Below are 14,409 nucleotides of genomic sequence, written 5' to 3' on the forward strand. Positions count from 1 at the left end.
TCTAGAACAAGACCAGTTACACAATAAATTAAACAGGTAAAAGACTGAGGACAATAATCTTAAATCCTGTGATGACACTTGTAAGATAGTCATTCTTCCCTCAGCCAACATCTCATCATAACTCGTGAGGGAACCAAAAACCACAACAGGGAGAACGAATATGGGGCATTGGTCTGTGCAGACCCTCTGCTTTCACAGGGCCATTCAGCAGCCAGAGCTTTTTGGACAACACAAATTCAGTAACCCAAAGTAAAGCTAAATGAGCGACAGCTCTTCCCTCCCACCAGGCGCTTGCTGTTCTGCTTAGAAGAGGTTTCAGACTCTCGCAACTTGGCACTCCCTTGCTGGTCCTTCATGAGGGTCTGGGCAAGGCGAGCTGCTTTAAGTTCCCTGCAGGGGGGAGATGGAAGGAAGAGGAGAAGAAGAAAACCACATTGTGCATGAATCCCCATGAGCTACAGAAGACAACTATGAACAGTCTTGCACAAGAGGGTTACATCAGTACTCCAGCATTGCTGGAGAGCGGTGGCTTTTGACCTCAGATGATGACATGAAGGTTACTGTACATTTCTCTGGAGTTTCTACTTGAGACCAGATCAGCTTTGAAGGTTTACCAAGGAAAGCTACGCATCAGGTCAGACACCTAGACTGGCACCAGTAGCTCAGTTTTTCTCTCATTGTTTCAGATATTTGTGATGGTGGAACCTGGATCAGTGCCACTCATGCAGCAAACACACCTAATAAAGGCACATGCTTCTTTTCCACTGCCTTTTTCCCCCCTGATGCTTGCTGCTTTCCCAGAGCATGTGCTGTCCTGTCTACATGGAGAGCCTATTTCCCAGCTGACTCTTGCACTAAGCGGGGTGGTAGAGCAGTTCCTAGATCCCAGCACCTCAAAGTGTTACTGCCAACAGCAGTGAGAGCAAGCAAGGGGAAAGAGGATAACTGCCACCACCTGATAGTACTTTTCCTTCTGTGCTAGGCCACTACCTCACTGCAATATCAATTCCTCATCTGCCCACCGGCTGCATATTGTATCGGTACTTTCCATCACCAGTGTTTGCAGCAAGTGTGCAAGTTCACTGCTCTAATTGAGCCAGCTCCTCAAAGCCAGAGGTGAACCACAGCTGCTTGGTCACTATGAGTCCCTGCTACAGCCCCATCTTGCTTCGAGCTCCAGGCAGAGGAGCTGACTGGGTACTTCTGCATGTTGGGTCTCCCAACACTACCACCCTACATTCAAGCCTGATGATGACTTGTGGCACCCATGTCTTCTTCCCTTCATGCTCAAGGCAGCCCTACCTTTCCAGCATGGCTGTCTTGCACTTCTCCACATTTAGCTGCTTCTGGAGCTGCACAGCTTTTCCACGTGAAGGACAGAGAACCGGATGTTTAGTAAGAGCTGTGGCAGAAGGTCTTTCCACTGGGTCAGGATGGATCATGAGCTAGAAGGCAAAGGAATTCAGGATTTAATACTCCCTCTGTCACAGGCCAACTGGAAAAACCTTCATTCCATCATGACTACTTTCTCACCTTAAGGAGCTCAAGAAAGCGATGAGGAAGCTTCTGGGGGATGGGTGGGAGATTGCCTTTGCGGATGTGGTGCCACATGGCCCCATTGTGAGGCAGTGGTGCTGTGCCAGCTGCTAGAGCTACTGTGAGTGCCAGGGCAAAGATGTCTGCCTTGGGCAAATAGCAGTATTGCTGCAGGGAGAAGATAAACAATTATAGAAAGGAAGTGTCTTGTTATATTGAACAAAGGTGGGTTGGGATACCTGCTCAAAAAGAAACAGCCATACAAGTACATGTATAACACTGCCTTCACCATCACAATTAGCTGTTTTCTCCTCTTTAGGATAAAGACATTGACAGCAGGTAGTACTGGTAACTAATAGCACTTCAGCTTTCACCCAGTCCTGAGGAGGCTGCAGCCCACATTAGGATCACTGCAGCAAATCCAGAGGGTGGCCCAACAAATATGTGCCTGCAGCCTTCACCACAAGGCAATAAACTAGCCATGTCCAACTCAAACTAAAGTCTCCATGTGATATGTTGACCTAACAGCTCATAAATCCACTTGCAGGACAAGATACTGTAACAAATACCCGAGGTGATGAACACATCCAAGCTGGTTGGTACATACCGATCCCCTTTTTGTTCGCTGGCCAGAGTGGCAAAACTGCAGTCAATTTAAGAGGTGTGTTGTGCCTCACTCCCCCGTGCTGCCTGATCAGTCCTTGTTGTACAAGGCAGTTGTCTGGGTGCATGTATTCCTCAGCAATGTCTCCAAATTGATAAAGGTTTTGTCCCATTCATCCCTCAGAGTTAGAATAATTACAATAATCTGATGATAAAGTTACTTAGGAAATATATTAAATATCTACATAACAAGATCTAAACCTATACTATTCTTAATTAAGTGCTAATTGTGCTGAGGTCACAGCCAGACCAGAAACAAGAAAAAGGAGATGAGACAAGGAATATGCCAGACTAATGATTTCACACTAGCTGATCTCCCCGTACTTGCTCACCACCATGTTCTCCCACTGCCCCACCAGTGGCTGTACCTCTTGCAAAATCTCATTGGCCAAAAACCGTCTGTCTCCTTCCTCCACCTGGGGGTTTGTTATGGATGTCACATGGCCAAGGTCACCTGAGACAAAGAATGAGCAACTAATGGAGCAAGCTGATATATATCACCCCCATAAATAAAAGCCTGCATTTTATAGGTACCAACAGAGCAATCAGGAAATGCTAAGTAAGAGCAAACTTGCCCCTAACTCAAATATTGGCTTTGAAACAAGCACGAGTTTTCTAGGAATTGTCTCCCTAAAGGAATTACTTCTGGTAAATAGCAGAGGCATTCAGGACTATGCCACCAGTTTTGTACGCAAGTCTCTTCAGCCAGCAAGAACAGTAATGAGCGGCCCTAGTCTTAAGCTAGTTGATAAGTGGGCTAAAACCTACCTATCTTATACACCACACCAGAAGAAAATTCATCTTCACTGTCACTATCTTCCTGCCCAGCAGGGCCTGCAACTGCCAGCTTGTGACAGATGAAGATATTACCTGCAAGACAGGGAAGTTTAGCAAGACTGTGATATTGGTAGCCGGACCGCAGCAGCTTGACAACTTCATAGAAATCTCACCTGTCAAGCTAGTTGAGCTTTGCAGACAGAAATTCTGCACATGCATCCCACCTGTGAATCCACTTTCTGCCTAGTTTACATATTCAGCAATAAAGCTGACAGAAGATAGTTGTATCTTGTGCATAAAATCAGTGCAATTGACTTTTCCACTCCTCCCTCTGCTGCCCAAGCTAGAAGCATTATTTCAGCAGGAAAGAGGAGCTCTACTGTAAGGATATAATTATGTGACTGTGGGGGAGACCATAGCCCTGGAGGCGCCCATCTTCAGCTGTACAGAGGAAAGCTTGTTACTACTTTTTGCAGGAACTTAATCCCTCAGGGGAAGTACAATAAATATTCACTTTTCACTCCAGCTCTCACATTCAAAGGTCAAGTGTTGTGCAACAAGACAGCAGCAAATAAGGAAGTCCCTGTCTTCATTAGCAGCCCTACTTGCTCCACCTGTATGAAAGTGATTCCCATGAGCAAGGATTATGAAGATAATGAAACAGAAGTGAAATGCTGCCAACTATCAGAGAAGGCTGTTTTAGAGCAGCAGTAGTGGCAAGATTAAAAAACCCACAAGACATTCACCTTTTAGGGCAAGATCCTTTTTCCTTTGAAGCGCTATAATAAGTCCAGTCAGAAGGATATTTTACAGGTCCTACCCCTGAAGAGTCACTTGGAGGACCCACAAGGGACAGCACTATACTTACTAGGTTTGATATCCAGGTGCACAAGGCCAGAGTTGTGGATATATTTTAGGCCCATGGAGACTTGTAACAATATTTCTTTCAGCTCAGCTTCTGGGAAATACTGGCCAAGCTTCGCATTTTCCAGCAGCATGTCTTGGAGGCTCCCACCTAGGTGAAAACGGCCAGTCTGAGACCTGACAAAGATTTTATGGAGCAGCAGGTTTTAAAGAGCTTAGCAGAAACTATTGCCCAGAGCACCTGCAGACTTGCTAGAGACAAACCCCTACAAGACCACCTACATGTGCTCTGGTGATCAAACTTGGACACCACCATTTGGCTTCAGCCTCAGAGCACCTTTGCCTCCTGCCTGCCAAGGACTAAGCAACTGCAGGTCTACCTACAACACCAGAAGGGTTGTCCTGCTCTTGATGCTGCTGCTGCCACAAAGTGAGCAGTGGAAAAGTTAAATACTTTTCCCACACTAACAGGCAGAAAGCAGGCATATGAATGTTGAAGCAAGGAAATTAAGCTCCCACCAGCAGATTTTTTGATTGAAGAATGTAACATTTGACACAGAAACAGAGTTATGTGGGTTTCCATTAAGGTGCTCCAGCTATTTCAGGACTAGCAAATACCACAGACTCTCTCCCATCAGCCTTCCTTTTACCGCTTCTCCTTTAGTCTCAGATTTCATCCACTACAATGCAAGAAATGCATCAATACTACAGCAACGATCACCATGTTTCATGGTTACCTTTAGTAGATTTGAAGTCATTACTCCAAACAACTACCACCACTCATCATTGAGCCCCAAAACTGCAGGAACAGTTGAAAGATAAGAGCTACATATTTCCTTCAAGCTCCTCTGGTAGAGCTCTGGTAAAAACTTATGGGTGTCTTTTCCAGTGTCTCCCAAAACCAGCCCATTTACAATTTACCCATTTACAGTTCACCTCAGATTTAGTTCTGTTCCTCCGCAGCTGTTGAACCCTTTATTCTAGCCAAGATGCAAGGTGCCTTCATCTCAATCAGGTAGCCATTATTCAAATAATTACTCTCCTTCATTAAGAAGGACTTACTGAGATACATGACACCACTTAAGTTTGCTGCTCTTGAGTCACTCCTATCAGGTTTTACCTGAGCAGTCCCAGACACATCTCCAAGCATCAGCACAGGGAATACTTTTCCAGGCCAGCCAACACAGAGGAATAGTTTTAAAACTCCACAATCTGGAGGGTATTCACTACTTGTAAGACACTGGCACCATTCAGAGCTTTGTCTAAATATTAAGTCATTACTGGATGATCTGTGAAAGAGTAACCCCAGTGCAGTTTGCTTTGCTGTGAGCCAAAATGTCGCATATTCAAGTACAAAAGAAGATAATGCACCCATCCTGAGATCTCAGCCTTTAATAAGGTCACAGCTCTTACCATTGCAGTGTTCATTTTGGATAATCATGTGATCATCCTCTGCCCATGCCGAGTAGTAGCGCACAACATGAGGGTGGTGTCCGAGGACAGCGTGAGCATAAACCTCACGCAGTGCCAGCTGCCTAGAGAAGCCAACACAGAAAAGAGGTGACAGGGTGCCAGAGTCTTGCTTGGGACCACAAGAGCAGCTCTGCTTCGTAGCCTGGCTCAAGGAAGGGGAAGCAGAGGCGTTTAGGACTTTCTCTTGACTTTTTGGCTAGTGGATTGGCTCTTACAGCTGCTGAAGCAAAACCTGCCCTTGCTCAAATATGCTGAACAGCTGTCAAAAAAAATAGTATCACTGAGACAGCCTTTTGTTAAAGAGGCAAAGGCAGCTTCAAAGACTGCTTCAGCATGCAGGACAACAGTAGCTATTCAATACAGATGTAAACAGTGCTGGCTCTACAGCAGGGAAGGACATACCAAAAAGAGAACTGTTTGATAGTTATTGTTTTAAAAAGATTGGCTGGATGGACCCAAGGAGCTCAGGTAAGCTGTCATCTCACTTTGCAATGCATGTGGTTTCTTCCCTTTCTCAGACATTTATATTCAATAGTCCTGAAGTGGTAACTCCCCCACTCTTCCAACTGTTATTTGAGAGTTTAACAGGAGCCGGTTTTTGCTCATGCCACCCCTCAGGTACCTTTAGATCCACACTCCCTCCTTCCCCATCACACCTCCCAAGAACATGCCCATCATTTCAACTGGCAGTTTTTAGCTAGCACACTCACTCATCTGAGGATCCTGCCAGGGGCTTCTTGGAGCGTTTGATGGCATAAACACACCCATCAAGGCGTTTTATGCATTTGTAGACAGAGCCAAATTCCCCCACACCAATCTTTTCTAGTTCCAGAAACTCCTTCTTGTAGCGGGAAACCATGTTGCTCTCTTTCAAAGGATATCTCTACAAGGTCACAAAACCAGCAAAACACAAGTATGAGTTGAAAGACTTAGGTAATGGCATTCATCATGTTTTTAGATCTGTGTAGCACTTGCTCTCGCAGAGCATCCATGTTGCTCCTTCTCCCACCCTGGACATTCATCCAGGCACACATGTAGGTGCATGGTCAGTTGTTCTTGAAACACTACTTTCCACTTAGGGGGTCAGAAAAAGCATCTCTAACAAAGGCCATCTTGGCCTGACTTGGCCAAGATTTGTTTTTTTTCTTGTTGTTGTTTTGGTTTTAAATCATGACTTGCTAGCCACAGAGGTAGAAATTGCAGCTAAGGAGAATTGTAGTCTAGTTGGCTGTATGTGCCTAAGCCTCCTTGGGTTACTACTATCACATCTCTTCTCTTGGCAGCCCTGCCTATTTCCTAGACTCCTAGCCAATGGCGTCAGGGATCAACAGCAGACAACAACAAAATACTTGTCTTTTCCCCAGCTATTGCAGACTCAAGAAGACCTATCACCAGCCTTGGTAGGTGGAATTCCAGTACCTCTGAATTAGCCACACTCAGGTACTGAGCTTGTGTTTTAATAAGAGCTATTGCTTATTTTGAGGTTGGGAGAGAAGCTTAGTGTGTTGGCTTGAGAGCTGCTTTACCCTGGCAGCTATGGTTGCCTGCAGCAAGGACGTTCTACATCAGTTCAGGCTCTCATCAGGTCTGAGGCACCAGCTGTTGACTAAGAGCAGATTAGCAGGTCCCAGCATCTCAGTTTGTACTCTCAGTGATTTCTCACCAGGAGCCACTTTTCTACAAAGGGCTGAAAGCCTGAAGAACAGCTGCAACATCATCATTGCTCCTGTAACGATCACTAGGGAAACAGGAGCTGCCGGCACTGCTTGTACAGTGATGTCTGCTTGCAGGGGAGATAAGAAGAGATAAGCAGTGGAGCATGAAGTGAATAGAGTGAACTACATGATTTTTCATCATCCTCCTGCATCCCTTAGAGGGACAGTGGTTCATGTTGCACAGTGGTTTCCACATAACCACCACTGAGATTGATGCTAGTATATGGTATATGACCTTAAAGGGTGGAGGCAAGGAGCCAATAAGATATGGCCCATGTGAAATATCAGCCCTTTGCAATAGGTTGTATTTCATAAGGCAGCTATATTTTACAGCATCTTAAAAGCTCGGGGAAAAAAGATAACTCCTAGTACACAATTTCATAGCTATATTATATGTTCATTTAATCAGTGCTCAAGCAGAATAATAATTCAGCAAGTTACAATTGAGGCTTTTGGGTTTTTTTTTAGGAAAATGATAATTGTAGCCTCGGATGTTACCTGGTACCACATTAACTACACAGCTGGAGACCATGCAATGCCGGTCTTCTCAGCTAGAGGGTACCATTATGCTTCCAGTAAGCCCGATTACTTCACAATTAGAGTGAACAAACAATTCTACCTGCCTGCAAAAGACAGATACCTCTTTCAAGGGGCTAATCAAGAAAACAGATTTTTTTTTTTTTTTCTGTTATCTCATCTGAACACTACTTAGTTCAGACTTGGCTTGCCTTCCAGAAGCCAGCCAGATGAGTAGCTTTCCCCCAGATAAAACTGTGAAGAAGGAAGGTGACTGCAGGATGTGGGTTCCCACACCAGCTGCCCAGTCCTACCAGTGCAGTTGAGGGTACATGACACCTTGTCCCCTGCCCTGTGCAGCCAGGCCAAAACAGCCCACCACTGAGGTTTAGCAGCAACAGCAAGAGAACTTGGTTCTGCATTTGCTGTCCTGTAGCTATGTAAGCTGTGGTGGGGTCTTCCCTTAGACCCCAAGGCATACAAGCACCCCCCTCCTCCAGCTAGACATTTTCCTACTGAAAGTTAGTATCAAATTTGCTGCCTTGCTTCAGAAGTTCCCCATTGTGACTGTTGCGACTGAACCTCAGCCCTCAGTACTTATTCATGTCAGACTGTTCATCTCAGTCTGTGCTTTTGCAGTGAAGGTCCATGTATTATTTGCAATATAGAAGCCATGTCCCATCCACATCCAGAGATGCTCAGTGCACTGATTCATAGGAACAACAATATACCTGCTGTTTTTCAGACCACAAAGGTCAGCATTTGTGGTAACTCAATAATACAGTAATATAGTTCCCCCTGAGGAACCCAAATTATATTATATTTCCTAGAAAGACCTCCTGACCAAAATCAATATATTTTAGGATTAGTTGTCAAAGTTTCAGATCCACTTTAGTACAAGTTTCCTTTAGAGACAGAAGTCATTTAAGAGTTTGTTATCTCAAACAAATGTTAACATAAAACATTCAGCTTGGAATTATTCTGTCATTGGTATTCATCCTTTGTCTCAATGCCATGACTTATACTCCAAGAGCAAAATAAATTTCATCAAGCACGAAATATTTACCCTTCTCTGTGGGGGTAAATGCACATACTTACCTTTGTAGGTAGCTCCTGTTTTATCTGGTTTCTTGGATCAGGATCCCTCCTATAAGAGAAGTTTAAAAAAGTCTGAATGTATCACTTCAGGGCAACAATCCAACTGAGATTTGAAATTGCAACATTTTTTCAAAAGAATGTCCAAACCCTGCTTCATGATTCAATTAAGGATATATTTTGTAGAGTGTAAATACACCATGAGTGTCTAGTTGAGACCTTACAGACTGTAGTCCCAGGCTAGAAAGTTTTTGTTTTCATTTAGAAAGCCTCCACTTCAGCCCACAGGACAGAGTAGTATCCTTCAGGGGCATCATTCTCCTGTCCACCTTACTAGTGGCAAAGGTTCTCCTAGTCTAGGAGAACACTGCCCTACTGTGCTTTTTAAGGGGAATCCCAACTGAGCATCTGTTACAGTTGGGGCTATGAAAGAAGCTGAAGATTGTTGTAGCACACAAGTATTTGACTATGTTTGTGGCTTGGTTAACCTAGACCAGAAGTGGAACTGCAGGTCAGCAGTAGCCTGCACCTATCCTAAAAGCTGGATTACATGCAAACATGCACCTAATTTCTTCCAGGGTTTGGGTATGTGCATAACTGAATCGAACTCCATTCTACTTATGGTTAAGAAAGAGGAACAATGTTCTCCTACAGCCACAGCACTGAAGTTAGCTGGTGATCCCCTACTTACATTTCTGAACAAAGGAAATGATTTATCTTATTTATATTTCTATTACTTTCATATGTCTGCTAATGTTTGCTCTGCACCAATGAATGGTACGGAAGTGAATGATTCACTGTTAACAAACAAGTCCAGGTACTAAATGTCTCCATCATTACTTATCTCCTTTAAACAGTCTCCTTTCCACCTGTTACTTAAGAGAAGTTCACTTACAGCTCTCCTCTGGTCTTCCGCTTGCCATTAGGAGGAAAGAGCATTTGTCGATATGACTCTGGTGTAAAGGGATTAATGTTGACAAGAGAGGCTTGGGTAGAGTCATCCGAGTCGGCACCAGGAGTAAACCTCAGATGTCGGAAGCCTTTAGGTGGGACCTTTGTCTCATGTGAAGGAAAAGCTGCCTTTGATAACAGGCTCTGTATTGTGGGGGAAAAAGAAAAAAAAAAGTGGCAGATAAACCAGCAAAATGTTTTGTTGTTTCTATGTCAGAATAAAATATCTGGTCTCCTGCAAATCAAGGAAAACTCAGCTTTCTTCCTGAATCATTAAAACCCTGAATAACTGATTTAATCCTGGCAGTTTTCTTCTCCTTCAACAAAGTATTACATTCTTCACTAAGCCCTTTCAGCCTCTATTCCCTCCTCACTTTGGTGAGGCCTGCAGAGCCATTTTGGGAGGCAAAAGAGAAGCCAGACACTCATCTTTCCCCACCTACAGAGCTGCAGAAATTGCATCATCAGTTGCATTAACATGGAAGATCCAGTTCTGTCACACCTGGACTGTTGCACCAGTTTGGTCGGGACAGGTTTGTCAGAATGACAAGACAGGACATCACCAGATTTCCCTTTCAGTTCCTCAGCAATAAGTAGCATTAGAACAGGGGAAGTTTATAGAAGTATTTTTACAGGGCTACTGGCAAAATCATCAGGAAACAGTTCCCCTTGAGAAGAAAAATTTAATTTTCAGAAATTAAGTTCATAAGGAAGCTCTGGATCTTCTAATCCACCTTCTCACAGAAAACAGGCCACTGGGCTTTACCCAGCAGCCCAAAGCCTTGGGCTGAGTAAAGCATAACTTCAGAGAAGCACCCAGTCTTGATCTGAAGAAGGGAAAAATCCACTTTCCATGATGACAGTAATCTGATCCCTTCGGTAACTGTCAGCTTTTTTTAAATAAAAGTTTGGGTTTTCAGTTTGAATTTCACTTGTTTCAGCTTCAAGAGACTACTATAAGTTATAAAGGGGTTTTTAACATCTCTTTCTTTTAGCTAAAAGCCCTTCAAGAGCTCAGAACTCTTCCTGTTGTGAACATAAAGATACTTCTATATATTTTTGATCAACAATGGTCTCACTCTTATGATCCTGGAGCCACGTCTTCATTCACATCTAGAGTTCCTCCCTTCTCTCACTGACAGTTTTTGGAGACAAAAAAAAAAATCCTAAAACTGCAGCCAGTATCCTGCTTCCACCTAAATGATGCTGCACTTATGGATATATAACTACCTGAAGGGAAGTTATAGCCAGGTGGGGATTGGTCTCTTCTCTCAGGCAGTCAGCAATAGGACAAGGGGGCACAGGCTTATACTCTGACAGGGGAAATTTACGCTGGATATTAGAAAAATTCTTTACAGAGAGAGTGGTCAGGCATTGGAATGGCCTGCCCAGGGAGGTGGCGGACTCGCCGTCCCTGGAGGTTTTTAAACTGAGATTGGACATGGCACTTCGTGCCATGATCTATCAAACGGACTAGAGTTGGACCAAGGGTTGGACTCGATCTCTGAGGTCTTTTCCAACCCAGTCGATTCTGTGATATAGCTACTTCTAGGACACCCCTCTATTTCTAGACCATACTTGGAAGTTCAGTAACTGGTTTACTGTGATCCTGGAAGTGCTTCTTGATCACTGTCTCAAGCTCTAGCCTGCATTCCCTTGTTCTTGGATCAAAAATTTCTGTGTATGGATGTATCAAAAGCAGTATATGTCTAAGCCAATTTTACCTAGTAGCCTAGAAGCTCTGTAGGTTTGTGGCTATGTTCTAGTCTAGACACAAGTCAAAGGGATCTAAAATACCACTGCATGCATGCGATTCCCATCTGCTCTACTAGGGCTTTATTTCATAATCAAGAAGGCTCGTCTCCTGTAACATCATCTGAGAGTAGCTGCTGCCATACAGAGTAAATTAGGCAGCTACCAATCTAGCAATCTGTTCTGAGACCAGGCAAGTCCAAAAAATACAATCATTTGCCTCTTCTGCCATGCATCCTAGCTCAGGCTCCAGTGCCCACCTGTCTGCAGTTACACATGACTCCACCCTCTTACCCTTTCTCTCACCTTTAAGTGTTCTAAGATCAATGCTCACAGCCACACTTATAAGCTGATTTAGGTTGCTTTGTGCCCACCTTTTGCACCACACTTGGAAATCAAGACCTTTCTCCCAGAAGACAACACAGGAAAATAAATTGTTGGTTTAGTGCAATTGATTCTCACAGGCTACAAGGTGACAAAAATCACAGGCATCATGTCTTGAAGCATCCAGCCAACACACCACCTTCACAAGAGCACACTGAAAGTACCCTGCACTACCAGTAGCCCATCTGGTCTGGAAGAGATTCTAGACTTCTCACCTGTTTTGGGATGAGATTGAGGGAGATCTCTTATAAAAGCTTATTAGGGGTGTAGCCATTTAGAGTCACCTTCCTGTAGAGAGCAGCAGGCAGCAGTAACTATGGCCACATTGTTAGTCATATGTGGCCATAGGACCACACTTCTCACAACATAATCAGGTTCCTTGATAGGGACAGAAATAAAATCCTAGATCAGAAGTACCAAAGGGACTGATCTTGTGTGCACCACTTAAGCAAAGGAGCAACCAGTCTACCAATAGAGCACTAATATTGAGAGAGGCCTGAAAGAGCTACATTTCATTGCAAGTCATGAATGCTAGAAGCCAGTGTGCACAACAGAAGTTATTAGGAACAGAGAAGCTGACTCTAAGTGTCCACTTGTGTTTACAGAAGATAAAAACCAGGTGTATTATATCCTATGCAAGAAGTTCCACAGAAAATAGGGGCTAGGACCATTCTTCCAAGAAACTAGCTCAGTAGTTAAGTTACATTTTAGGACACTGACACAGAGGAAGACAGGCTAACCTTCCTACACAAGCACACACTGACTTGTTACTCCTTCCACAGGGAATTTGCTATCCTGAGAACAAAGTCCTGCTTTCCCCAAGTTCTCCAAGCAACTCAGTTTCACACAAAAAGAATCAGCATCACAGGACAACAACTTGCTTACAAGCAATCCAGACTTGCCAGAGAAAGCATGCCCCAGCCACAACACCATTTCCAACTTTCTTTGTCAAAAGAAAACCCACTTTGATCCAAAAATACACTGAACAGAGCAGTCAGGGCAGCTGTCTGTCTCCAAGCTCCCCATGGAATGAGGAGCTCCTTGAAGAGAGATACATTTATCCTTCTGGGAGCACAGTGTGACAGTGTGCACTTCCTACAGAGATGCTACAGATGTCCACTCCCCAAGCAGAGTGTGAGGGGTGCACAGGCAGCCAAGGGACATGGTTACCCCCCCTTTTTTGTTGTTGTCAGACTGGCCCAACAACTGCCTGGCTTTAACAACAGCTTGGACAGAGTCAAGACACTTGCTCCCACACACAGGTTTCTATTCACACCCACATAATAACCATTCCATAGTTAAGGAGCTCACAGTCCACGTTTTTAAGGAAAGAGTAGAAGGCTAACAACACCAACACAAAAAAAAATGCTTTCCACAGAGCTAGCAACAGATGATCTCACCACCCACAGTGAAGCCCCAGTGATGCCACAGTCCCTGCCTGCTCAGACACAGATTGATACATGCCATTACCTTGGGAGTGTATGGGGTGTCACACAGCTGCAGCTTTTTCCAGGTGATGTGCAGCGGTGTCTCAGCATTACCTCTGCTCTTGCTCACAGCCGGGGAAGTCTTCAGGGTGGGACTCACCCAAACTTTTGTCCTGCTCAGGAAGATCTCACTGAGCTTTCTCTGAGGGCTTGCTGGCAGAGGACTGCTCCCTTGCCACTTCTGGAACTCACAGCTCCGGGGTGGGCTGGAGCTCAGGGCATCCTCCACATGTACACTTCTGTCTTCACTCTCTTCGTCAGAGCTGGAAAAATCCAGCTTCTGAATGAATTCATCACTGTTGTCCCAGTCATCCATTTCACCATATGAAATGGAACAGGTATAGCTGATACTGGCCTACCTTGTTAGAGGGAGAAGGGCAGAGAGAGAAGAAGGCAGTGTTATTTACACAGAGTAACCACTCTGCCTTACCTCATCAAAGGCATTGATTCTACTCACCACATGCATTCCCCCACTCTAGTCCCACATACACAGAAGCCTTGATCACTCATAGATGTAATTTAACACCATTGATTAAGGAACAGTACCCCAGGATCACCAACTACAAATCCATTCAGTTACTGTTCACATAACAACAACAGATGCTGCTTTTCACCTTGTTGGTGCAAGGCAGAACTCAGAAGTCACTGCCTCTCCCAGTAAGCCTCCAAGGCAACTTCACCACCCAGCAATACTTCATTCACTACTCTCATCACACATAGAAACAGAGCAATCAAATCCCAAAGAACACCACACATCAGCTCTTCCCCCATCCTCTTCTACCTTAAATTTCTCAACTAGAGAAAAAGAACCCATGCTACATACAGCTGTAAAAGCAGAGGGTACCCCAAACAGTGACCAAATATCCCACAGACAACCCCTCTCCTGCCCTGGTGCATTTATAACCACCCCACACCTGGGCCATTGCTAATGGGAAACATCTGGAGCTCAGCAGCACCTGTGCACAGCTGCCTGTGCTTAGGGAAGTTGGTGGCTGAGGGGTTTCGCTGTGGATGTGGGTTTGCTGCACCTGCACCCAGCTCTGCAGAGAGCCAGGGCTCCCTCTGAGTCATCTCCTTGCTTCTGCACGCTCTTCCCTCCTCCAGCTTCCCTGGGCCTCCGGGGAGGTGATGTTTGCTGACAGCCAGTCTGCTCTGTGTTAATCCCATCAGAGATGCAGTCTTTGGGGGCTTTACTT

The 14,409-nt window shown here is 44.7% G+C and overlaps 1 protein-coding gene across 1 annotated transcript; it reads right to left on the bottom strand.

Moving 5' to 3' along the window:
* Positions 1–236: 236 nt before the first annotated feature.
* Positions 237–13,529, bottom strand: WEE2 (WEE2 oocyte meiosis inhibiting kinase; the record flags this gene model as incomplete). The annotated part of the gene is made up of 11 exons (XM_080359635.1): positions 237–390; positions 1,303–1,445; positions 1,534–1,704; positions 2,568–2,653; positions 2,968–3,069; positions 3,845–3,991; positions 5,254–5,375; positions 6,024–6,196; positions 8,643–8,691; positions 9,535–9,734; positions 13,197–13,529. The coding sequence occupies 11 exons, from the start codon at positions 13,527–13,529 to the stop codon at positions 237–239; spliced, it is 1,680 nt and encodes a 559-aa protein (XP_080215761.1).
* Positions 13,530–14,409: the final 880 nt, after the last annotated feature.

This window comes from Nesoenas mayeri, assembly GCF_963082525.1.
Source record: "Nesoenas mayeri genome assembly, chromosome: 1".
NCBI classification, from domain to species: domain Eukaryota; kingdom Metazoa; phylum Chordata; class Aves; order Columbiformes; family Columbidae; genus Nesoenas; species Nesoenas mayeri.